The sequence below is a fragment of the Zalophus californianus genome, chromosome 2 (assembly GCF_009762305.2).
Source record: "Zalophus californianus isolate mZalCal1 chromosome 2, mZalCal1.pri.v2, whole genome shotgun sequence".
NCBI lineage: Eukaryota > Metazoa > Chordata > Mammalia > Carnivora > Otariidae > Zalophus > Zalophus californianus.
Genome location: NC_045596.1, coordinates 71,762,331 through 71,788,527, shown reverse-complemented (window position 1 = coordinate 71,788,527; position 26,197 = coordinate 71,762,331). Strand labels below are relative to the sequence as shown.

At 41.8% G+C, this 26,197-nt stretch overlaps 3 protein-coding genes across 3 annotated transcripts in view; 2 read left to right on the top strand and 1 right to left on the bottom strand.

The window, feature by feature from the left end:
- The first annotated feature begins 265 nt into the window (after positions 1 to 265).
- On the top strand, positions 266 to 1,239 carry PYURF (PIGY upstream reading frame). Its single transcript, XM_035726226.1, has one exon. It carries the CDS (start codon positions 374 to 376, stop codon positions 1,013 to 1,015), a length of 642 nt encoding a protein of 213 aa, XP_035582119.1. The 5' UTR covers positions 266 to 373; the 3' UTR covers positions 1,016 to 1,239.
- Positions 1,240 to 2,469: 1,230 nt separating this feature from the next.
- PIGY (phosphatidylinositol glycan anchor biosynthesis class Y) lies at positions 2,470 to 2,807 on the top strand. Its single transcript, XM_035726333.1, is given in 2 exon segments — positions 2,470 to 2,554; positions 2,557 to 2,807. Coding segments are annotated over 2 exon segments (336 nt in total).
- A 7,888-nt stretch (positions 2,808 to 10,695) lies between these two features.
- The window catches only part of HERC5 (HECT and RLD domain containing E3 ubiquitin protein ligase 5), a 41,479-nt gene continuing 25,977 nt past the window's right edge, over positions 10,696 to 26,197 (bottom strand). Inside the window, 11 exon segments of the mRNA XM_027597399.2 lie at positions 10,696 to 10,746; positions 10,748 to 10,902; positions 11,985 to 12,087; positions 12,173 to 12,356; positions 13,865 to 13,935; positions 14,829 to 14,895; positions 18,554 to 18,720; positions 19,511 to 19,654; positions 22,413 to 22,583; positions 24,756 to 24,866; positions 25,962 to 26,075. Coding sequence (XP_027453200.2) covers positions 10,696 to 10,746; positions 10,748 to 10,902; positions 11,985 to 12,087; positions 12,173 to 12,356; positions 13,865 to 13,935; positions 14,829 to 14,895; positions 18,554 to 18,720; positions 19,511 to 19,654; positions 22,413 to 22,583; positions 24,756 to 24,866; positions 25,962 to 26,075 — 1,338 coding nt within the window.

The following is a 26,197-nucleotide window of genomic DNA, read 5'->3' as shown; positions in this document are numbered from 1 at the left end:
AACCTCCTTTTGGAGATAACCACGTCGGTGCAAGTTTCAAACACTGTGACTTTGATGTCCGGCCACTGGCTTCCTGGCACCCCTGCCATAAACCCTGGTGAAACTCCAAATACCCAATTTAAGCCCTGGTTATGTTTGTAATTTGTAAACGCAGTGGCACAGTCGCTAGAGCCCTCTGGCGGCAGGCCGCGCCGGTAACTACCGAGCGCGCAGCGGGAAAAGCGGTCGGGTCAGGAGCGCCCTCGGAACCAAAGCGCTAGCTCCTGCCGGCCCGGGGACGGCGTTTCCGCAGCACCGGGGGCTGGGGCTGGCAGGCTGTGGGGCTGACTGCGCGGCGCTCGGCTGAAGCGGCTCGGTTGCGGCCTGCTGGACCATGCTGAGCGGAGCGTGCGGCTGGCTCGCCTCAGCGCTGCGGGGTCCACGCGTGCCGCCGTTCACGGTCGCCCGTAGGTGCCTTCACGCGTCGGGGTCACAGCGGTCCGCGGACAAGAGCGAGAGGCCCGGAGACCCGCCCCGCGCCTTCGACCCGGCGCTGCTCGAGTTCCTGGTGTGCCCCCTCTCCAAGAAGACGCTCAGGTGCGATTCGCCGTCTCCGACTTTGCGTTCGCCCCCTCCCGTGGCGGGGGGCGGGGGGGGCGGTGGACCGCGCGGCCGTTCACAGCCGCTGGGGAGCCCTTCAGGTCAATCCGGGTATTTTCCGCTGCCATTTCTGGCTCCGGCCCCGGCCCACTACGACGCACCTCCGACTGCGGCGGGAAGGGCGGGAGGCGACCGGAGGGGAGCCGAGCCCCCGGGCCTCCCAAATCAAGCCGCCCACCCGCAAGGATGGGTCGGAGCGTTTACAGGTTCGCCACTGCTGCGCAATTGTATCGCCGGGGACTTTTTTTCTTTTTTGAATGCCGATTCCCGGGCACCACCCCAGGCGGACCCAGTCAGCCGGTCTGGGGGCGGGACTAGAGCAAGAGTGTTTCTTAAAAGGACCCTCAGTGGTGCCAATGTACCGCCAGGTTTATGAACTGTGGGAGTCGGGACTGGTCCAAGGCATCAGATTTTTAGGCCAAGATGATGAAAAATAACTATTCTTGTGAACCTGTACAGCTGATGCCTGACGATCTTAAACGTTTTACGCTATGTTGTGCTGCCCCTTTTGGCTCTTAGTTCTGGACTAGCTGGGTTTTGTAACGGCTTCATGACCAAGAGTCGGGAAAAACAGCTCTGGGAGGGAAGATAAAACAAGAGGAAATCAGAGAGGAAGAGAAACCATAAGGGACTCTTAATCATAGGAAACAAACTGAGGGTTGCTGGAGGGGACGTGAGTGGGGGGATGGGGTAACTGGGTGATGGACATTATGGAGGGCCACGTGATGTGATGAGCACTGGGTGTTATATTGCAACTCGACGCATCACTGAACTCTACCTCTGAAACTAGTAATACATTACATGTTAGTTGAATTTAATTTTTTTTTAAAAAAAGGCTCTACAGCTCCAGGCTACTAAAACTGAACGTTGACAAACTAGTATTGCAGATTGGAGTATACTAAACACAAAATGTTATCAGTGGTTATTTTTGGTGTACATTGCTAGTCTTTTTTATTTTCAATATTTGTGCATTTCTCTTAACCTAGATTATTATCCGTAATGAATACACTCACCTGTTTTCTTACACCTTGAAATGACCATTTGATCTACCTTTTAGTTAATTGTGTAGCTCACTGCAGACCTGTTTTCTAAAGTTTCCTCATTTCTGCTATCTCATCTTCCTCTTTTATTTTGTAGATCTTGATTTTTTTAGTGGTTTCCTTCTAATGGTTCAGCTCTGTTGCTCTATTAAGCATGCATTCTAAAGTGGGGAAGTTGAATTTTTCTCTAGTGGCTGTTTCAGTAGTAAATTAACTGGGATGGTCTTGAGGTTGCCCAGAGTAACGAAGGAATATTTGGATGAAAAGGGGAGATTTTTTTCTGACTGGATTTTAAAAACTCATATTAAGGTATAGCTTGAGAATAAAGTGAAAAAGAAAATATGAGAGAAACTGACTAAAATGGGAATTAGAGATTCATTTTCTAAAAGAAATGTTTCAATTGGGTAATACTGCTTTTAGAATTAGAAGCAGTTTAATTCTGCTTTTTTTGGAGTTAACACTGTCAAGAATTGGATAAATGGGGGTGTTTATTGAACACCAAGCTCTTCCAAGCATTTTGTTTCACAATTCATTTTGTTTCCCTGTTCTCCCCTCAGATATGAATGCATCGACAAATGAATTGATAATGAAGAGTTGGGAAAGCCGATCCAATTATTGATGGGATCCCTAATATGATACGCAGCAGCTAGGATGACACATCAAAATAAGAAGGAAGAAGAAATGGAGCGGCACTAGATCATAATTAAAAACAGCAACACACACAACTAACTTTTTTAATACCACTTACCTTTTTAAAAGACAGAGTGGCAGGTAATAAGTGGGGAGATGAATGTTTCTGTCTCTTCCCAACGTTGACTGTCCTTATTCCGTTGGTCCTTTAGCAGGACTGTTCTACTCAGCCTCCGTGGAAGAAAACTTCCACAGGGCTGCACTAACACAGCCAGCCTGTGCTTTTATAGTCTGCTCCTGCCCATTACCATACCAGTTTATGTGTTCTTCCACCTTTGGACTTGGATGGGTATTAAACTCTTCAGCATAATTAATACAAACCAGAGCCAGAGGACATATATGTCATGTCTATCTCTGAAAGCTCAACTACATGGAAAATACAGAAACCCACTTAAATTGCAGGAAAGGTGCTTTGCCTTGCTTCTCTCAGAGGTTTAGGACTATGGGAGGCCTAAGCTGCACGAAGTTTCTTTGGTATTTTATGTTCTGCCTTGTTTTTTGAAAATTCTAATTAATAACTACTGTATCAGAAGAAACACTTAAGCAGGTTTCTTGTTGGATAGTAACAGTCCCAACCATACCTGATGACTTTCTTACCCCTATTCATCTAAAAATTAGTAATTAAAATTTTTATATGTTTATTTTAAAATATTTGGCAGAGTTACATGTTTACGGATGACTAAATAATTCATTCCAAAGGAGTTGTTATAGTTGGAGTAGTTGTAGAGAAACGTATTTGAGCTAGTGTGCTATAAAACTATAATAAATGGGAAAATTTCATGTACTTGCAAACATTCTGAGTTTGTAAAAATTATCTTCGTTTGTCATCAAATGCTTACATTAGTAATAAAACAAGATGACACTTTTCCATTAAAAACAAAGTGTTTTTTTGTTTGGTTACAAAAGTGTGGTTCCAAACGAGGGGAAATGTAAAAATATTCTAAACTTTAAACTGTAGGCAATGTTTAGATAGGCACTTAATACCCCACATAGAATACTACCCCAGGAAAATATGTATCTTTGGGGATAGAGGTAGGGTTGGAAGACTTGTAAAAAGCTTTTGTGTCCTGTTGAGCTTAGAGCTATGTTTTGAATCACATTTCAGTTTATTTTCCTGACTTAGGAGACCTGTTTAGTACTGCATTGCTTCAGTGTATTCTTTTTTTTTTTTTAAGGTTCAGTGTATTCTGTAGTACAAATCATGTTTTTAAAATCACTTTGTGGGGGCACCTGGGTGGCTCAGTCGTTAAACGTCTGCCTTTGGCTCAGGTCATGATCCCGGGGTCCTGGGATCGAGCCCCACATGAGGCTCCCTGCTCTGCTGGGACGCCTGCTTCTCCCTCTCCCACTCCCCTGCTTGTGTTCCCTCTTGCTATGTCTCTCTCTGTCAAATGAATAAAATCTTTGAAAAATAAATAAAATCACTCTGTGGTACTCAACACCAAAAAACAGGACTTGAAATTGTTCCAGGAAGACCTACAGGTAGCCAACAGACATCAAGATGCCTCAACATCACTTAACATCAAGTAATGAAATCAAAACCACAACGGATACCACATTACACCTTTCAGAATGGCCTAAAATAGACAAGAAATAAGTGTTGGCAAGGATGTGTAGAAAAAGGACCCTTGTGCACTGTTGGTGGGAAGGTAGATTGGTGCAGCCACTGTGAGACAGTAGGTTCCTCAAAACAAAAATAGAAATACTATATGATCCAGTAATTCCGTGCTGGGTGTTTACCCAAAGAAAACAAACACTAATTTTAAAAAAATATGCACTCCTATGCTTATTGCGCGTTATTACAATACCAAGATATGGAAGCAGTCTAAATTCAATGGATGAATAGATGAAGATGTGGCATTTACATGAGGCTGGAGGGAAGAGGGCTTGGGAGACAAGTTGATCAAAGTAAAAGCCATTTTGGTTTTAGGCCGACCCTTACCCCAAAAGTCAGCAGGTCATAAAAAGAGTCACAAGATCCAAATCTAGAAGATTGTAAGACCCCCACTCTCAACAGCAGTAAAAGCCACATAGGCCTGGACCATTTAAGATCTTAAAACTGTTCCCTGTGGTAATCCCACAATCCCTAAAACAATGGAAAAACAATTGCTGATGTGAATGAGAAAACCCGCAAGGTAAAGTGTAAGCCCCTCCCCTATATGGTTAGCTAATTTAAAAAAAATTTATAGGGGCGCCTGGGTGGCTCAGTCGGTTGAGAGGCGACTCTGATTTTAGCTCAGGGTCCTGATCTCAGGGTCTGCTATCGAGCCCCTGCCTTGGGCTCACTCAGTGGGGAGTCTGGTCGAGGATTCTTTCTCCTCTCCCTTTCCCTCTGCCCCTCCCCCCTGCTCTCTTCTCAAATAAATCCTAAAATAATTTATAAAACCCTTAGAGGCAAAGGAGGATCCTCTTCCTCTCCTGGAAAAGGACGCTACTTTGTCTATGAAGTTGTTCCTTCCTTGTATACTTAAATCTTTGTCCCTTTCTCTAGATGCTTGCTCTTGAATTCTGCTTTGCACAAAGCCAAAAACCCTCTTGGTCGAGGGGCCTGAGGCCCTCTTTCTTGGGGCCTCAGCCTGTCCCGCATCACTTATACAAAGGAATATTACTCATTATGTAAAAAAGAATGAGATCTTGCCATTTGTGACTTGGGGGGACCTTGAGGGTATTAATGTGAAATATGTCAAAGACAAATACCATATGATTTCACTTACATGTGGAATCTAAAAACCAAAAAGCAGAAATAGATGCAAATACAGAGAACAAACCAAGGTGGGGGGGCAAATACAGAGAACAAACCAGAGGGGAGGGTTGCCAGAGGGGGAGAGGGTAGGGGGAGTGGGCAAAAAGGTGAAGGGGAGTGGGAGGTATAGGCTTCCAGTTACGGAATAATCACAGGAATAAAGGTACAGCACAGGGAATATAGTCAATGGTATCATAATAGCATTATATAGTGACAGATGGTTGGCTACATTTGTGGTGAGCTTAGCACAATGTAAAATGTCCATCACTGTGTACACCTGAAACCAACGTAACATTGTGTGCCAACTATACTCAAATAAAAAAAATCACCACATGGCAATATACAAATAACCTGGAAGATTACAGAAGTTCCTATCATTTCCTGAAAGGGAGTTATTGCTCCTTAAAAAAAAAAAAAATTATTTTAGAGAGAGAGGGTGAGCAGGGGGAGGGGCAAAAGGGAGAGAATCTCAAGCAGACTACTGCTGAGTACAGAGTCGGATGCAGGGATGGGGATCCATCTCACCACCCCGAGATCATGACCCGAGCCAAAACCAAGAGTGGGATGCTTAACCAACTGAGCCACCCAGGCAGCTCCTAAAGATTTTAGTTTTTTGAGTAATCTATACACACAACATGGGCCTCAAACTCACAACCTTGAGATAAGGAGTCACATGCTCCACCAACTGAGCCAGCCAGGTGCCCCTTGTTCTTTTTAGTTTACCCTCAGTCTCAGTGTGGTCAATGTAAATGAAACGATTTTGCTGATAAAACAAGCACTATATTCTAAAAAAGTCAATTTCGGGCACCTGGGTGGCTCAGTCGTTAAGCGTCTGCCTTCGGCTCAGGTCATGATCCCAGAGTCCTGGGATCAAGCCCCGCATCGGGCTCCCTGCTCTGCGGGAGGCCTGCTTCTCCCTCTCCCACTCCCCCCTGCTTGTGTTCCCTCTCTCGCTGTGTCTCTCTCTGTCAAATAAATAAATAAAATCTTTTTAAAAAATAAATAAATAAAAAGTCAATTTCAACTTTTGCAAGCTAAGCGTTTTATCATTTTTGAGGAAACTGTTAAGCATACCCTGGGGGAGTTCAGCATTAACACCATCCTTTCGCTGAAGAATTTATTTGACAATCATTTATATAGTGCAAACGGTACTAGCTCCAGTTCTAAGCATATTACATGTAATATTTTATAACCTAAGAGGTCAGGTGGGCAATATTGGCACCATTTTACAGATGGGGAAACTGAAGCACAGAGATTGAAGTGATTTTACCCGGGGCAACAGCAATAACCGAACCGAAGCCGAAAGTGTCAGCCACCGTGGCTTCCAGTCTGCCTTCTTAACCACTATACAGTGCCTCTTTAAGAAAACTCATCCTTTCGGGCGCCTGGGTGGCTCAGTTGGTTAGGCGACTGCCTTCAGCTCAGGTCATGATCCTGGAGTCCCTGAATCGAGTCCCGCATCAGGCTCCCTGCTCGGCAGGGAGTCTGCTTCTCCCTCTGACCCTCCCCCCTCTCATGTGCTCTCTCTCATTCTCTCGCTCTCAAATAAATAAAAATCCTTTAAAAAAAAAGCAGAATTAGGAATCAAAAATGCTTGGATTCAAATTCCTGCTCAAGCCTTTCTTCTTGTTTCCTTAAAGCACCATTATATTTTATCTCTATTTTAGCACTTGAACTTTTACTGTAATTGCCTGTTTTTCTGTCTCCTGTCTAGACAGTAAACTGTTCAACATTTTTAATTTGATGCTTAGCACAGATTCAGCACGTACTTCCTGAAAGACTGAAAGCATGGTTCGGACAAGCTTTTGTAACTTTAGGCAAGTTACTTGTCTCTGAGCTGCATCTCTAGGGTTAGAATTCCTTCCCCTGCTTCTTTCACAAAATTATGAGGACAAGACTAAACTTGACACGTGAAAGCCCTTTGTCAAACAACACTAACTGGTGAAACAAAACGACCATTCGAAGTCTCTGGAAATTATCCCCAAGGGCATACAGCCAAAGGAGGAAACATAAAAGAAAATCTAAAACTCAGTAAGTGCTGCACATTGAAGTCTGTGGCGTTCGAACCCACATCTTCTCTTCCTCCTCTCAGCTCAGAGCGATCCACTCCCGGGAGGGTGCCAAGACCGGGGTTTATGCATCTTCCAGGAGGTGCAGGCCACCAGCAGAGTAAAGGTAATTATGTAACTATAAAAGGACAGTGTAGGGCGCCTGGGTGGCTCAGTTGGTTCAGCGACTGCCTTCGGCTCAGGTCATGATCCTGGAGTCCCAGGATCAAGTCCCCGCATCGGGCTCCCCTGCTCAGCCGGGAGTCTGCTTCTCCCTCTGACCCTCTTTCCCTCTCGTGCTTTCTCTCATTCTCTCTCTCAAATAAATAAAATCTTAAAAAAAAAAAAGTGTAAATGCATATTTCTGCTCTACTTAACTGATCTGCAGAGCAATTTGTAGAAAACAGTGTGTATAAATTGTATTTTGGGGGTCTCTATCATATTTGCCCACTAGTAGCACAAAGGAAGTAGATGGGAGGCAAAGCTGAACTGGAGTAAAGAAATGACACAAGATGGTAACTTGAATTCACAGGAACAAATGAAAAGAACCAGAAAAAGGTAAACAAGGTGAATATAAACTAATACTACAAATACATCCTTGTCTCTTCTCTGTTCCTAGAAGAGGCATTAAATTATATAAAGTAATAATTATAACCAAGCATTGCTGAGTTTGTAAACATGTAGACATAATATGCATGACAATAGCACAAAAAGGAATAGAACTACCTAGATGTAATGTTTCTGTATTTCACTAGCATTTTTTTTTAAAGATTTGAGAGAGAGGTGAGAGAGAGCATGTGCAACACATGTACAAGCAGGAGAAGGGGCAGAGGGAAGAGACAGAGAAATCCTCAAGCAGACTCCCCACTGAGCTCGGAAGCCCAACATGGGCTTCAATTCCAGGATCCTGAGATCATGATCTGAGGCAAAATCAAGAGTCGGATGCTTAACTGACCAAGCCATCCACTCGCACCCCTCACTAGCACTCTTAAGAACAGATCTGCTAAGTCAATTATATTTCAATTAAAAAATACAGTAGAAGGGACGCCTGGGTGGCTCAGTTGGTTAAGCGACTGCCTTCGGCTCAGGTCATGATCCTGGAGTCCCGGGATCGAGTCCCGCATGGGGCTCCCTGCTCAGCGGGAAGTCTGCTTCTCCCTCCGACCCTCCCCCTCTCATGTGCTCTCTTTCTCTCTTTCAAATAAATAAATAAATCTTTAAAAAAAGATTATCTTCCTTAGTGTCATCTGCATCACTGACAAGGATCGCCTTTACCCCTCTTGTGAATAAGAGCCTTCCCTCAGCTTTCAAAGTGAGTTTCTCACTCTGAGGGAACAAAAAAAGACCTGCCATGACCTTCTCCCTCTTTTCTTCCAATCCTGAAGAGTGGACTAAGGAAGCCTCTCTGAACTTGACTCCGGATCTGTAAAATGAAAATGATGATACCCACTTCCAGACTTGGTGGTTGTTTTAAGGGAAGTAGAAAATATGAAATTACCTAGCACCCTCAAGAGCCACAGTAAGATTCTCACTACTGAGCATAGTTGTGTGGAAGAAAGGTCTCCTTTTTCCAAGTTTGTTTCCCTTACTGAAATGCTTGATTTGGAGGTGATTGCTATCTTCTGCATTGGCCACTAGGTGGCACTTTTGGCTAACACTCGTATGAGGAACCACAACTAAGCCCTTGGAAGGAACCGGAATGAGGATTGTACCCAGGAAGATAGCATTTGTGAAATGCTGAGCTAAGAAGCCATATTCCACAAACATTAGCACGGCACCCTACTAGCGCAGCCATAGTAGATTAAGTGAATTCTGGAGAAGCAAGAGGAAGAACCACCCCAGAGTTGGAGGCAGAATTGAAACGAGAGGCGAGGAGGAGTGGGGGGATAGGGGTGGGGTGAGAAGGTTCGAACCCAGGCAGAAGAAAATGCATGAATAAAAAAAACACCGGAGAGACTGTGGCCTGTTCAGGAGATTGAGACAGTTACAGATGAGTAGAGTGAAATACACTATGTATGCAGGGCCCTGGTGGGAGAGCAGGCTGGGACTGCACAGGGGGCATGCCCTGGAAGGATCTGGGAGGTCTGATAAAACAATGTTAATGAAATACGACTTTACTGCCTGATTTTCAAATCATTTTGATTTGTGCAGCTTTATCACACTGTGGCTCTTTCTTCCAAGAAAAAGCACACGTAAAGGGTTTGTAGGTTTGGGACCTATCAGTGGCAAGTGCTCATATTGCACTTACACAGTAGTCACCAATCACACATAGATAACTTGAAATTTGGGTAGTGTGACCTGAGAACTGAATTTTTTTTTTTTAACTTATGTTATGTTTATCACCATTGAGAACTGAAATTTTAATATTTTAAAGAGATTTTGAAGGAGCACACGTAGGGGGGAGGGGCAGAGGGAGAAGCAGACTCCATGCTGAGTGGGGTGCCCAACTTGGGGCTCCATCCCAGGGCCCTGAGATTATGACCTGAGCTGAAGTCAGACGCTTAACCCACTGAGCAACCCAGCCACCCCTATTTAACTCAATCACCACATATTGGGCAGCACAGCTCCAGACTTGTTTTTCCACTGCCAATTAAATTTCTCTCTCTTCAAAGACCAAACCTTATCTTATAGCAGAAGTCTACCTTATTGAACAGTGCAGATACGGGGGGGGTGGGGGCTGGTTTCCAGCCTCACAGAAAGTTCTGCGGGGTGGTGTTGATCTAGATATAAGAACTAGAATTGTCAGGACCTGATTTTATTGAATGTGTGGAGTAAAGAGGAGGAAGGGAACAGGACTGTAGGCTTGTACCTGGAAATCCCGGGTACCACTCTAAGCTGTGGAATACAGGAAAAAACAATCATCTTCTTCTTAGACATGCTGAGATTAAGGAGCCAAGGCACATGCAGGGAGACACAGACTAGACAGAAGAATGGCTGGGGCTGGAATCTACCCAGCTCCTGTCGGTCAGAGAGAGAGAGATCTGGGCAGGATCACACCAAGTCAGAGCCAGAGCTATGGAACTGATGGAATGCGTGCAGACTGAGAACAGAGGACTACACTAGCACTGGAGGTCAGGCGAGTATAAGAAACACAAAGCAAAGGAAATGGGAAAGAAGCCAAGAAAAAGAAAGCCACAGTCTACCAGTTTCACAACCGTCTTGAGGAGAAAGTAGTCGACGGTTTCAAATGCCCCACAAACGATTTAAGAACAGAAATGGGCGGTTTTCCATTGACATTTTCAAAAGAAATCACTTTTGACTTTTCTTAGAGCAGGAGAAGCACCACTTCAGCCGAAGACGTTTATGAGAGAAAAATAAAATGCGGTCTTCTTTAATGCACTGTGTTTTGGGGTCACCTTGTTTTAACAGCCCATCTAGACCGTTATCAAAACATCCTCACATGCAAAAAATACCATTCTGAAAGAGCAGGTAAACACAATTAAGAGTCAGCAGGACTTTTACATTAACTTTTGAGTTCTTAATTTTTATTTCTGAAAATATTTTCTGAAAAGGGGGTAAAGAATGTGAGGCCGGGTCAGCCAAATCCTCTGCTGTTGTTGATGGCTACTTGAAGTGCTTCTTCTACCCCTTTCCATTGTAGAATTATTGGGAAGGTAGAGAACACTGACACATGTCTGTGCTCTCTATGGGCTCTTTTTCATTCACTTTTCAGGACAGCAAAATGTTATTTTCATGTTCTTTAAACCTTTTACTTGAATTCTGTCAGTTCCTGTAAGAAACACTAAAAAGAAGAATAAAAATTAAGTGATCTGCTTCCCAGAGACCAAGACTTACAGAGGGAAAAAAAGTAATTTATTCAAAAAACACTTACTGAGAGCCCACATGCAGAGTCCCCACATTAGACTGCATCGGCAACACATTTCCCCTCAAAGCTACTTACAGTATACGGTTGGAAATACTGTAATTCTTGTGCAGGAAAAAGACAAATAGCAAGGAAAAGCAAAAGGGTGTGAGACAGGCAGAATAAGGCACCCACGGAATTAAGTGCTTCCTGAGTGAAAACGCTGTGTGTGGTTCAGAGCAGGGAGAGAGAATCGAGGCTGGGATGACCGGGGAGACTACTGAGAGCTCAGGACTAAGCTGGCCTTTAAGAAGAGGAAGGTGTGGAGCGGCAGCAAGGAGGTGGGTGAGGACAGCAAGGAGGTGGGTGAGGACTCGAGGCAGAGACAAGGGCTTCAGAGAAAGCCTGGAGGTGGGAGGGCCAAGGTGAGCTCAGGAATGAGAGATAATGGAACTGTTTGGCTGAAATGATTTCCTGTAAAGCAAAAAATCGGAAAGTCAGGCTGGGCTTCTGGAGAAGTCCGAGTATCTTCCAACGTATGTGTTATCCACAACAAAGAACAAGAAGGTAAGTGTTTCTCAAAAATAAGTATGGAAATTTTGCAAGAAAATGAGAAAGACATTAAGCAAAATTGCAGGCAAACAACTGAGTAAGCATGAAATCGAGATCAAAATGTGGAAGAGCGGTGAAAAGGGTTGGAGACAATGACACTGTAAAATACGGCTAATCACACAGTGCCTGAACACCTAACTGAGTCACAAATACAGAAAGCAGGTTGACTATCTCAGCTGGATGGAGAATGGAGGGGACATGTGAAAGCAACAGGCAGGGCTGAAATCACAGGAAAGAAGACCTATATTAACATTTATTTTTTATGTCCGCACAGCCTGGCACAGAGAACATCCAAACGGACTCGGAGTGGCTCTTACACTAGATCTGTGGCAAATGGTGCCTATAACAAGGTTTTCTTATCCCATAAAAAAGACCTAAGATTATAGATCTACTCCTGATAGAATACCTACCAAGGAACTTTTTCTTTTCCTCCAAAGTCAATTTGTGTAAGGCCTTCCAAAACATCACTATGGTGGGATGTGAATTATCATATCCTGCTTCATAATGTGCATTCTAGAGAAAAAAAAATACAAAAAAAAAAGTATTCAGGAAATAGAAAAGAAATTCAAATTCAAACTTCTAGGCCTTTACGATATACCTTCTCAAATGTCTCCCAGTCATAATCTGTATTTCCAATAATCACATCCTTTAGTTCTTCTGGATGGAAAAATTCAATAATATCCTTGTCACACACTTTGTAAAATCCTCTTTGGAATTCTTCATAAAGTGCCTTCACAGAGATGTTGAAGATATAATTGACACACTTAGAAATATAGTCTCTCCTTTAAGGAAACAAAAAATGATTTCAGCTTACTGCAGTACCCGGAAGGAAACTTGGCAGGGGGGCAGGGAAGGTGGGCAGAAGGCCAAAACTAAAATGAGAACTAGAATACCTAACAATTCAGTACTTCCCATGTGCATATGGCTATTTTTCATATATTACCTAATTTAATCTTCATAACTCTCAGGGCAGATTCTTAGGACATTTTAGTAAAGAAACAAATTTCTTGGTGAAGGTATGTAACTCCTCAAGGCCACAGAGTTAAAAGAAAGGAAACAGATTAGAACACTAGAAAGTTTGGAAGAGTAAAACCTGACCTGCTGGTAGTGCTCTGGGGAACAGGCTTGGGAGATGGGGGAAATTTCCTACTTTTTTTATGGTCTTCCATACTGTCAGAATGTATGACAGTAATTAATATTAGTATGTGTGGTTAAGCACAAATACATAAGGGATTTCTACTTCTAGCCATGATGGGGTAGCTTTCCCCAAATACTCCCAGCGCGAAGAACTAGAAAAAGCCAGATAATATATAAAAACACATCTAATCCAGGCTCCCAAATCTGGGTACGACTCAAGAGGCCACTGAACTACTAAGAAAGAAGGGAAGCCCTGTGAAGTGAGCCTGGCATTTTACTTGCAGTTTTTCCCTTTGGGCCATTTGCCGATTCAGTGAAAGCGACCAGGCTAAAAGTAGTTGTTAAGAGGCAGAGAACCTCATTATGTCTATCAGTAATACTATAGATAAATTGGAGTATTCGTAAAATATACTAGAGCTGGAAATGTTCTATTTCTTGATCTGCATACTTATTTGTGTACCTTTCTGTATGTCAGATCTCAATACAAAGTTCTTTTTTTTTGTTGTTAAAGATTTTATTTATTTATTTGACAGAGAGAGACACAGCGAGAGCAGGAACACAAGCAGGGGGAGTGGGAGAGGGAGAAGCAGGCTTCCCGCTGAGCAGGGAGCCCGATGCGGGGCTCGATTCCAGGACCCTGGGATCATGACCCGAGCCGAAGGCAGACGCTCAACGACTGAGCCACCGAGGCGCCCAATACAAAGTTCTTTTTTAAAAATAAAAGATTAAGGGCGCCTGGGTGGCTCAGTCGTTAAGCGTCTGCCTTCGGCTCGGGTCATGATCCCAGGGTCCTGGAATCGAGCCCCGCATCGGGCTCCCTGCTCAGCGGGAAGCCTGCTTCTCCCTCTCCCTCTCCCACTCCCCTGCTTGGGTTCCCTCTCTCACTGTGTCTCTCTCTGTCAAATAAATAAAACCTTTATACTACCTTGGTGGTATAAACCTAGACCAGAGGAGAAGGGAAAGCCTGTCTGCGAAAGCTATTTCCTTCCCTACCAGAATAAAAGCTCTAGGAGACATACACATACACACAATATACACCAACTCTCTGCCTTATTAAAAAATGATTAATTGGTAAGAACTGTAAGACATTTTTAGAGCCCAGTGAAATAAACAGTGTATAAACAAAACAAATAGTTCAGTTCTCTGTACCTACTTGTTAGTCTGGTCAACAATGATGCAACTTCCATTAGGAATTAAGTCTATATCATTTTTGTCCCAATGCACCTGTAACCACAAATAAACTCAGAGAGTATCTCCAAAATAATCCGAAACAATCTATTATTAACAAAAACACTTTGAAGCATAGCTTTTCTTCTCAAGATTTTATAAAGTAAACATTTTAGTCATAAAAACAAGGAATGTGTATATATAAAAAGTTACCATCTTATGAAAAATGAAAAATCAATTTTTATAAAACTTGAATTATTTATCATACTGAAAAAAATTGGCAAATTGTCACATTTCAGTAGTCACTTTATACAGTAAAGACCTAGTACGGTAGATTTGCAAAATGCTCACAAATTCTTCCCAGCCTGGTACTCAAGCCCCTTCGCAGTATGACTCTGCAATAGCTCCTGGGCCCCTACCGCCCCGCCCCCCATCCAGAGGAGGAATCCAGTTCGTCAGCTCTTGAATCTGGCTGTGGCCCTGTGAGGCACTCTGGCCAATGGGATTTGCCAGAAGTAAAAGCTTAAAAAGAAGCTTGTATGCTGAGGCTTGCCATCTCTTCCCACTCTTTGTAATCCTGACACCATTCTATAAAGACACCTCAACTAGCTTATTGGAGCATAAGAGATCCCTGGAACAGAAAAGCTGTTCCAGCCCACATTCTATAAACCAGCCAACAACTGGGTATATGAGTGAGGCCAGTATAAACCAGCCAAGTTGACCCAGTCCAGAAACTCAATGAATTGTGTTTGTTTTAAGCCACTAAATTTAGGTGTTGTTACATAGTAAAATCTAACTGATCTGCCCAGCTCATAAAAAATGAGGAAAAAAAACCTTTTGCACTAATTCAGAAGTTTGTCCTTTTATTAAAGAGTGACATGTCTAGATAAATATGTAAAGGATTCATCAGATTAAAACTGATCTGTAATCTGGTTCTTATAGTTACTCACATTGAAAGAGATACAAAATACTTCTCCAAAGTCATCGCCTTCATCATCCAGAATAGTTTGCAAACTCCTAAAGAACAAATAATTTTATTTTTTAAAAGTCAATTAATAATGATCACTAGATATATCACCTAAAAAATATCATCTAAGGGGCGCCTGGGTGGCTCAGATGGTTAAACATCTGCCTTCGGCTCAGGTCATGATCCCAGTGTCCTGGGATCGAGCACCACATCAGGCTCCTGGCTCAGTGGGAAGCCTGCTTCTCCCTCTCCCTCTGTATCTCTGTGTCTCAAATGAACAAATAAAATCTTTAAAAAAATAAAATAAACCATCTAAAATCAAATGCATGACTATTCTGAAGGTGGGAGGTCAGATCATTAGTTAACAATGCCCATTTCTCTGTGTACTGATAGCCAGACCTCAACTACAAGCATGAAGTTTATGAATATTTGCAATTCTGCAAGCTCTCTTCCCTTCACCCTACCTTCCTTTACCCAGTGATTATAGGTTTCTACAGAAAAGGACTGATAACGTATTTAACTGATACTGAAACTCATTCAAATTGGTGTAACCTTTATTTAAGCTTCGGAACTGTACCTACAGAACAAATAATCTCCTTTTAAATATCAGGTACCACTTAGGAAATCTGAGGAGTGAGGAGGTCAAAGGACCTTCTCTGTATCTACTGTCCCAATATCATCAAGCTTAAGACAGATGTGAAATTCAACTACCTTAACTGTTTCAAGGCATCTGTGAGAATATAGGTTATATCAGCACGGACAGCAGCCAGCCTTCCTAGATCTCCATCCTCTGTTGTCCTATGGTACTTCATTTATATTTTTAAAGTCATATGTCTCATTGTATTTGCTCATTCTCTCATGTATTCATTCAACAAACATGTATCAAGCACCCAATGTGGCAGGCATTCAGGGATGGAAAGTTAAGACATTACTGCCAATAAGCCCTGAGACCCATAGGTAAGATACACTGATGGAAGCCTCACCTACATTACAGTGAGTTATGTGCAGACACTCTCTAGGTGTTCAAGTACAGCCTTGGCGAACTCTTTCTGAAGGGCTGTGTGACTGGGAAAGCCTCTGGAAGAAGGTGGAATCCAAGCTGACTACTCCATCCACTGGATTTTTTATTACAGAACTATGAACAGACTATATTGCATTCGTTGTAGGTTTTAGGGGGTGGGCGGTGAGGAGAGGGAGAGTGATGGGAACTCAGCTGACAAAACTGGATTCATGATAATACTTGGTTCATGACACTCTTGTCATTTTCTGTCCATGTATGGCTGATGCTTATTTATAGGTGTTTTTATGAGGAAAATTTAGGAACCTGCCTCTTCAAACACTGCTTATATCTTATACCCACCTGTATGGATACCTCCCCTATCCCATTTTTCTACCACACCCAAAATATGTCACAAATACCAGTTTAAGGGGTGTTGTTTCCCTTTTCTTAAGGTATCTCATGAAGAACAGATAAATTCTTTAATCTTACTGCAGTTAGACTTATCAGTCTTTCCTTTAATGTTGGTACTTTTTATGTCTTAAGATTGCAAAGGTTAGACAGATATTTGTCCATATTTTCAACATTTTTGCTTTAAGACTTTCATCCACATGAAGTTGATTTTTGTATATGGCATAAGCTATCAGCATTCATTTTTTTCCCATATGCATGAACTGACAGTCCTTCTGTTCCCATCAACCCCATTATATCAGCACGGACAGCAGCCAGCCTTCTTAGATCTACTACCAACAAGGTCCATAGGTGCCTGGATCAGTATCGGAACTCTCAGTTTTGTTCCACTGAAAACCTGCACCCATACTGTACTGTCCTCAATACAGCTTTCTAAAAATTCTAAAATTTTTTCCTCAATTTCCTCACCTAAAAACATGAGGAACACTGATACAGATATAACAATCTTTACATTTACTAAGTTGATGTGTATTAAGTCTTCCGAGGCATAAGCATTATTTAGGTCATTTTCATTGTTTTAGTAAAAAACAATAAATTTATCTCCTCCTCTCCAAATCTTGTGCTTTTGATTTTTTCCTTATCTTATCAGTACAATTAGCAATAATGATTAATAGTTGGAAGCTGGAACCAGACTCTGTTCAATTCATGGTTCTGTCACTATGGGGTCTGAGACAAGTTACCCAAACTGTCTGTTTCCTCACCTGTGAAGAAATAGGGATCATAATAGGATCAGGGTGCCTGGGTGGCTCAGTCCGTTAAGCATCCGACTCTTGATTTCAGCTCAGATCATGATCTCAGGGTCATGAGATCGAGCCCTGCAGGAGCCTGTTTGAGGTTCTCCCTCTCCCTCTCCCTCTGCTGCCCACCCCCCACTGGCCTGCTCGTGCTCTCAAAAAAAAAAAAAAAATCATACTACTGTTCTCATTCTTTTAACAATCTACATAGGATTTCATTGCATAAATATACCAAAAATAATTGCCTTATTAAAGAACACTGAAGTATTCCACACATTAGGCACTATGTAATACAATATACATTAGTATGGAAAAATCCTTGCATGGTTGTGTTATTTCTGAAACTAAACGTCTAGAGGCAGAACTGCTAGGCCAAAGGGGCAAATACATTTTTGATTCAGGTAAGTACTATCACACTGTCCTCTGAAAAGGAATCACCAATTCATACGTCCACTACCAATCCCTGAAATTAGAAAACCTTTTCCCAAACTCTGGTGAACACTATATAGCATCAGTATTTCCAACCACTGTCAATTTGAAGCACAGATTAGCCTCTGCATTCCATGAGGACTAGGGAGGTAAAGCCATTCTGTTACTTCTTTTGTGGGTTTCCTTCCTGTATACTTTGTCAATTTTTCTTATGGATGTGTAGGAACACCTTACACAGCAGGAATATCATCCCTTTCTATTACCAATATTTTTTGTGAGGTGGTGGCTTTGGCTTTTTAACTCAGAAGTGAGTTTTCACTGTAAAGGTGAGGATATGAAACAAGATTTAAAATAAACATCACTTGCAGATTTCACACCAGGGTATAATTTGTGCTCTCCCCATGACTGTTTCTACACAAATAAAGTTCAAAGATTAGTGCCAGCATTAGGGACCAATCATAAGGAAAATCAACTTTTCTTAATCAACTTCTCTTACTATTCAACAATTCTTCCCCAAATTATACTTGACTTAAAGTACCTAGAATGTTGCTGTTGAACATGAAAATACTATTGCGGGGGGGGAATGTGTTTAATTATTTACAGGCATACCTCAGAGTTACTGCAGGTTTGGTTCCAGGCACTGCAATAAAGCAATTATCCCAGAAGAGGCAAGTCAAAAGAATTACTTCGTTTCCCAGTGCATATAAAAGTTATGTTCACACCATACTGTAGTAAGTGTGCAACAGCATTATGTCTAAAAAAAGTGCATACCTATAATTTAAAAATACTTTAATGCTCACCATCCTCTGAGCTCGCAGCAAGTTGTAATCACTGATCACAGATCACCATAACAAATAGAATAGTAATGGAAAAATTTGGAATACTGTGAGAATTACCAAAATGTGACAAAGAGACACAAAGTGTGTTGGAAAGATGGCTTGCTTGACACAGAGTTGCCACAAACTTTGATTTGTAAAAAACACTATTATCTGTGAAGCCCAAGTTAATGAAACAAGGTATGCCTGTACCTAAATACGTATTATGTAGAGTTCTAGAAAAAGAACTAGGTTTACTTACTTTCCCCAAACAGGACTAAGTTCTTTCAAGTCTTCCAGTGATGGCGTCTGATTCAAAAGTTTCTTAAATAGGGCCAGTGGGAAAGGGATGTTGGCAACATTGAAATTGAAAAGGGAAAGTCCACAGAGAACCCCAAAGAAGAAGTATCTCTTCTTCTCAAATTTAGGCTGAAAAGATAAAAAAAACTGAATGTGTTTTAATTTTTACAAGTAAAATGGAATATTCATATTAGGTAAACCTTTTTCCCTTTCACAAAGTCAAATCAAAAAGGTTGCAGGGCCACTGGGTGGCCCAGTCAGTTAAGCATCTGACTCCTGATTTTGCTCAGGTCATGATCTCAGGGTCATGAGATGGAGCCCCGCGTCAGGCTCCACACTCAGCGGGGAGTCAACTTGAGATTCTCTGTCTCCCTCTGCCCTCCCCCCACTGGCGCACACTCTCTCTCAAAATAAACAAAATCTTAAACCCTAAATATTCTTATCGCAAGCTTTTTTTTTATGTACAGTCATTAAGTCAATTTAAATCTCTGCCACAGGGACACTAACAGAATCACATTAGGCTCAGCAAGTCTTCATAAACTGAAGTTTTCAATTTCTTTTCACAGCCTTTCAAAGGAAAATTTGAGAAAAAATTTTCAAATTCACGGGGAAAAATAGAACTAACAAAAAATGGGCACCTGGGAAAGGAAGGGTTCCTTTTTATCCATACATTCTTTAAATGGTCAAAAACATATACATTGCTTAAATTTTCCTGTGTGGGCAGAAATGGGAACCCAGGGAAAAGGGACTCCATTTTAAAGAAAATAATCACTTTTATTGAAACTGAAGGCTATTCCCATAATTATATGTATCAATAACTCCTCTCCTAAAATGAAACTGTCTAGACAACCTAATTTCCAATGGTATGTGACATGCCTTTTCTGTCATGATAACCATAAGCAAAAAGGAGAGGACTCACCCTGACGGGAAACCACATGTAGGAAGCCTCCTCAGGATACATAAACATCCCATATTCTGGCCGGGTCATCTCCTCAAACAGACAGTGGAAAAACTCTACCTTGACTCCTCCAGAGTCATGTCCAATTTCTCCACTAAATGAAACCTTAAGAAACAGAACAAATAATATATCACTTCCAGGGCTCTGTATTGCTATGTATTAAGACTCATTTAATTATCATTAAGAGTGAACACTATTGGGCACCTGGGTGGCTCAGTTGGTTAAGCGACTGCCTTCGGCTCAGGTCATGATCCTGCAGTCCTGGAATCGAGTCCCACATCGGACTCCCTGCTGAGCAGGGAGTCTGCTTCTCCCTCTGACCCTCTTCCCTCTCATGCTCTCTATCTCTCATTCTCTCTCTCTCTCAAATAAATAAAAATCTTTAAAAAAAAAAAAAAGAGTGAACACTATTTGTGGACCCAAGTATTTGGTAAGCATCTTACTCGTTCAATCTTCACATTAATTCTATGAGGTGATAAAGCTTCAAGAATGTAAATATTAACTTCCCCAAGGTCACACTCGGTTAAGGGGTGCAGCCTAGATTTAATCCTATGTCTGTCAAGTCTCAGAGCCTGATGTCTTCAGCTGCTAAGCTGACCTCAATTGGCATCATTAGTATATAATAAGGAATGTTAAGTAAAATGAAAATAAAGAAATAAAAAATAGTTGGATTTTCAAAGGCTGAAAAACCAGAGCACACATTAAGTTATCTATTGGCTTAGTTGTTTATGCCTTGAGAAGGCACCCGTGGACACCAAGCCCTTCCTAGGATGGTTTTACCACAACCCATCTCTGCTCCTTCAAATACTCACTCATTCCTCCCTTCCTTCTTGGAATCCCTCACTTCAGTGTACAAATGTGTTAAGGTCTCCCTTATTCTTAAAAGAAGAAAAAAAATCTCAACACCACTGTCTCCACTATCTCCAAATAATACTGGCTTCTACTCTAGGCTGCCAAATTCTGGAGAATCAGGTACACCAACTTCGAAACCTACTTCCCTACTTAAGTGCTATCTTCAAGAGGACCAAGAACCTGTGCACCCCCAATTCCAAGGACTTGTTCTCACACCTCCTCTCGTTTTCATGAACTCATTTTACACTTCCAATCACCCTTCTTCACACTCTTCTCCTCCCTTGCTTTCTCTTATAAAGCATTAACTAGGTTTTTATTTCTCTCTTCTTTTTCCTGCTGTTCTGTGCTGGCTCTATCCTTTCTGCTTTCCCTGGATGTTCGATTTCTCTTTGAACTTCACTTATCACCTGCAGGCATTTAACCTTCCTACCCACTCTACGTTCTCTCTGACTGACACACGTTCCTGTCCAAAGGCCTGCTCAACACTTCCTTCAGGATATTCCACAGGCACTTCCCCAAAAGCTCCTTTTACTGGTTTAACTGGATGAACGCCTCTTCCATTTTCTAGAAATGCAAGTTTAAAACCTCAGTGAATTATTCAAAATCTTTATAAGACCAGGTTTTGGGGCACCTGGGTGGCTTAGTTGGTTAAGCATCCGACTCTTGGTTTCGGCTCAGGTCATGATCTCAGGGTCCTGATACTGAGCTCCATGTTGGGTTCCCTGCTCAGTGCAGAGTCTGCTTCAGATTCTTTCTCCCTCTCCCTTCCCCTCTCCCCTTCTCTCTCCAAATAAATAAATAAAATCGGCAAAAAAGAAAAAAGACCAGGTGTCAAATCCTAACTCTGCCCCTTTCTGTGGGCAAGCTCCTTCATCTGACAGCCTCAGTTTTCTCATGAGATTATCAGAAAGCATGCAAAAATGCCTCACATAGTCTGGAAAATGGTGGCTGCTCATCAGATGTTTAAAAGAGATGAATGAACTATAAAAGTGAAACTAAAATAACTCAGTGAACTGGCTGGCCATCACAGGCAAGATTCACATAATGAGTTTGTTCGATTTTTAAAAATCATATGTGCAAAAAATATGTGGCAATGCCACCCCTAACTGCAAACCCCAGTGCAACATACTTTTAAAATAGTGTCTTGAACTTCAGTCAAGTCATTCTCTAATCTGCGTAGGGTAAGTGATAAACGAGGGTTTATGAAAAACACTCTAATAAATACCATCAGGCAGATCTTTGTTGTGATTAAGTGCAAAGTCTGGAACCTAACAGGGCCCAAATCCTGGCTCTGATACTTCTCAGCTGAATTGCCCTTGGATAAGTCACCTTTAATAGTTCTGTACCTCAGTTTCCCCATCAGCAAAATGAAGGAAAAACAGAACCTTCCATGCAGGGCCACTGGAAGGGTTTCACAAGTCCTTGTGAAGCATTCACAATGTTCTTGGCACAAGGAAAACGTTCACCAGATTTACTACATACTATTCTGTGTCCAATATCTACTAGTAAGACAAGTTTTATAATAACTAAACCAGAGATCATTTATGTTCAGAACATGGGGATTTCCACAATAATACCCTCAAAAAACTACAGAGTCAATAAAGAGGAAGTTCTCTTTTCCACAAAGCAATTTGGGCTCCTGCATGAGAGCAGAAACAAATCCTCAAATCTCCTCCATGTCAACCTCATCTCACTGAAACCCTTCCCAAGGGGTGACTGGCCAGGCTGGGTCAGGCCTCAGGAGGGATGGGACCTCTTAGGGCTAGTTCTGGACTTCCCACCTGCCCAGGCTGGGGGAGGACAACCCTTTCACCCGCTGCTCCTCAGCCCAAGAGCACCAAGTGCCCGCAGCTATTCCCAGCAATTCCCAGCTAAGTGGGGAATCAGGGAAACTCCAAAACAGACAAGCTCCGTGGCAAAGGGAGAGTCTTTCTTCTCCAGAAGACCCACTGTTACATCCTTTTAGGTTTTCCCTCTCTCAGCAGCAAAAACATTGAGAATTATACTTTACCATTAACTCCCTCCTCAGATCTTCATTCTCAAACTGATTTAGGTGACTCAGAACATCCTCAATCAAGTGACTCCTTCTGACTGTTAGATTGAAAGTGGGCAGCAAAGCTAATTCAGACCCTCCTTGTTCCACAATTCCAGCCAACCGCATACAAGCTTTAAATTTTTTCTCCTAGAAAAACAGAAATATTTCACTCAAAATAAAAAAAGGGGGGGCGCACATGGGTGGCTAAGTCGGTTAAGCGTCTGCCTTCGGCTCAGATCATGGTCCCAGGGTCCTGGGATCGAGCCCCGCATCGGGCTCCCTGCTCCACGGGAAGCCTGCTTCTCCCTCTCCCACTCCCCCTGCTTGTGGTCCCTCTCTTGCTCTCTCTCTGTCAAATAAATAAATAAAATCTTAAAAAAAAAAAGAAAGAAAGAAATATTTCACTCATTTCACCATTTGCTCTAAGTGGGAATTTATAAAGTGGAATAGGTTGGTTCAGTTTATTATGAGTGCTTGTCACGAATACTTATGAACAGAGCCTTATTTACATAAGCCACTGGAGAGAAGCTATACATTTAGCATTCATCCTCAGCGAGCCGAAGAAACACCTAAGGAATGAAAAGTTTTGGGAAGCCAACCAGTGTAAGCAGGAAAGTGACCAACTGTGGGCTCCACTGGTCCACTTTATCCTGCAAACACAATTATTAATACTTCAGTTACCAAAGCTAACTACCATCATTAGGCTAAGAGAATGATTAGCAAACACTGAAGCAGTGTGTTGAACATAAGCTCCTCGTTTGGAAAAGTTCAGAAAGAAGCATGCTGCAGGAAACTTCAGGTATGAAAGACCTCTCAAGATATCCTATTCTATGAAGGGGAGTAAGTTGGAGGGGGAGACGAACCATGAGAGACGATGGACTCTGAGAAACAAACTGAGGGTTCTAGAGGGGAGAGGGGTGGGGGATGGGTTAGCCTGGTAATGGGTATTTAAGAGGGCACATTCTGCATGGAGCACTGGGTGTTATGCACAAACAATGAATCATGGAACACTACATCAAAAACTAATGATGTAATGTATGGTGATTAACAGTAATAAAAAAATGGGGGAAAAAAGATATCCTATTCTAGGAGGACTCTGAGAAACAAACTAGGGTTTTAGAGGGGAGGGGGGTGAGGGGAGTGGTGAGCCCAGTGATGGGTATTAAGGACGGCACGTACTGCATGGAGCTCTGGGTGTTATATGCAAACAATGCATCATGGAACACTACATCAAAAACTAATGATGTACTGTATGGAGACTAACATAATAAAATAAAATTTAAAAAAAAATCACACAAAAAAAGATAATCCTATTCTAGGAGGAAAACCCAATGAGAGATTTTAGGGCACAGATAATCTAAGAAGTTACAACATATGAGACAGAAAGACAGACAGATGCGCACACACACACAATGATGTCTAGCTGACCCAATGGTAATTTGGGACCATTCAAGTCTAAGGCTCTCAGGACAACAATGAACAAATACCAGGTCTGTAAAATTATTACTGGAGGCCTGTTTAAAATTAGGAGAGAAGAGTTATAAGAGTTGAAGGAAAATAAAGTTCTTGTACCTTTTTACTTTTCATTTTCCTTTGTTAAATATTTCATCAACGGTCATATCCATAAATCAATTTCCCATTTTGTTTTACAATGGTTAACTGCATTACGTAAAAGTATCTACTGTTATTTGAATATGATTCATACCTATACATATCCAGATGCATATACAAAAGTGATAATAAGAACTAACACTCTTGGGCACTTTCATTTCTGGAAGCTTTTTCAATAGTCCAGTTTTAAGTTCAAAATCACTTTTTGGATATGTTGACAAACAGAACCAACTCACCTCATGACAGTTCACTTTTTACAAACCTTTATCATGGCACCATTAGACTACCAGCCATCTATGTATGTGTCTGCATTTCAAGAATTCTCTGTCACCTCTATTCCCACTGCTCTGTTTTTTAATTAGGTTGGGCTCCTTAAATATGGGTTTGCTAATCCCAATCAAGCCCATCTTCCGCTATGCCTCTTTGAATACCACACAGAAGGCCTGTATAGAGGGCCCAACCTCAAGGTAAAGCCCCACAAACTAGATCGGCTGTCCATGCTCTCTCCTCCACTACTGAGGCCCTAATGTGCCTCAAGGCCAAGCCAATCCAAATTATGACAGTCTTTCTTGCCACCTTCATTACAGTCTAAGCTCCGTGATGTTACAACCATTGGTTTCAATGTTATCAACCTCCAAAATATTGTATACTTAAGAAGGCATTTATCATTTGATTTGTTTACGAAGACAAAGAAATAGGCATACATACCTGTATTTTTAAAAGCGAATCTGCGTACAGTAGTTTGATTTTCGACAGAATATTAAAGGTAAACGGAAAATGACTGAATATGACTGGATATTGAGTGTCTACTGAAGTGCCCTAAAAATGGAAATGACAAGAATTCTGACAAATGAAAGAAAAGAGAAATCTTACACCTTAACTCACAGCCTAAAATCCCTGATAGTTAAAAGTCTCCGTTCTAGCCAAAGCAATCCAAATTGCTGGTCAGTAGTACTTAGATATCTAAAATTCTAAGAAAATGTTTTGTATGTATCAATGGAAGGTATGTAAACCTAGTACTTAAAAATATATATATAAAAATAAACCTAGTATTTTTCAGTACCTTAATTTAGCAATTATAAACTCTAGACACTTTCCCAAAGAGTTTGTTCTGCTGCTCTGTGCACCTCTGAAATGTAAATTAGTTCGGATGCACTTAGTAAATAGGGGAATGATATAATGTAGACAGCTGATGAGCTCATACATGATTTCTGCCAGTCAAGGGTCGATGTGGTAGGAGCAGAATTAGAGTCTTCGAAGAGAAGGAAAAAAATCTCAGGTCAGCTGCTAAACTGGCAGCAACAGCCCTTTAGCTTTAAGAAAATAAAAGGATACACCCAGAGCCACCCCTAAAGTTGCAGCCCTATTCTGTTGGCCCTGGTGGGTCATGCTGCCCTCTATACCCACCTAAGAGAGCCCTGCTTGCATCTTGTTATCTCAGTACTACCAAACCTCTCATTAGAGTGTGAACAGGTATCTACCCTTCTGTTTGGTGCATTTTCCTATTCTCATGGCACTCTCCACAAGCAGCTCGCCTGGCTGATCCAAGTGATCTAAGGTAGTAACCACTTTTCTCTTAGGGTTCTGGCTACAAAATTGCACTGGTTTTGAGGGGTCTATCTCGCCTTTCCTGTAAGCCCTGTTATTTCTACTGAGCAATTTTGTAGGGTGCAAGGATATCTGGAAACCCATGCACAGAGTTTCAGCACAAATACTTACATTAACGCGCTGGTGATCAACATCCCCCTTTGAACATACCACAACTGGGTGCCTGGCTGTTAGTCAGTGGAGCATGCAACTTTTGATTTCAGGGGTTGTGAGTTTGAGCCCCACATTGGGTATAGAAATTACTTTAAAAAAACAAAATCTTTACAAAATAAATAAATAAATACATAATAAACACGCCATACTTACGGAATTAATTTTCCAAGCGGACCTTCTGTATGCATCCCCATAAAAATCAAGCCAGTGTGTAAGCTCATTCACTTTGAAAATATTTTCAGGCAGTTGACACACAGCCTGGTTTACCTTTAATAAAAGATGGCCCGTGAGAAAGTTTTATATGTAAAGACAATTCTGCTTTTTGCCCATTACTTAGATTATCAGTATAAATAGCAAAATAAACACTCTTCCAATGACCAGAATAAAGT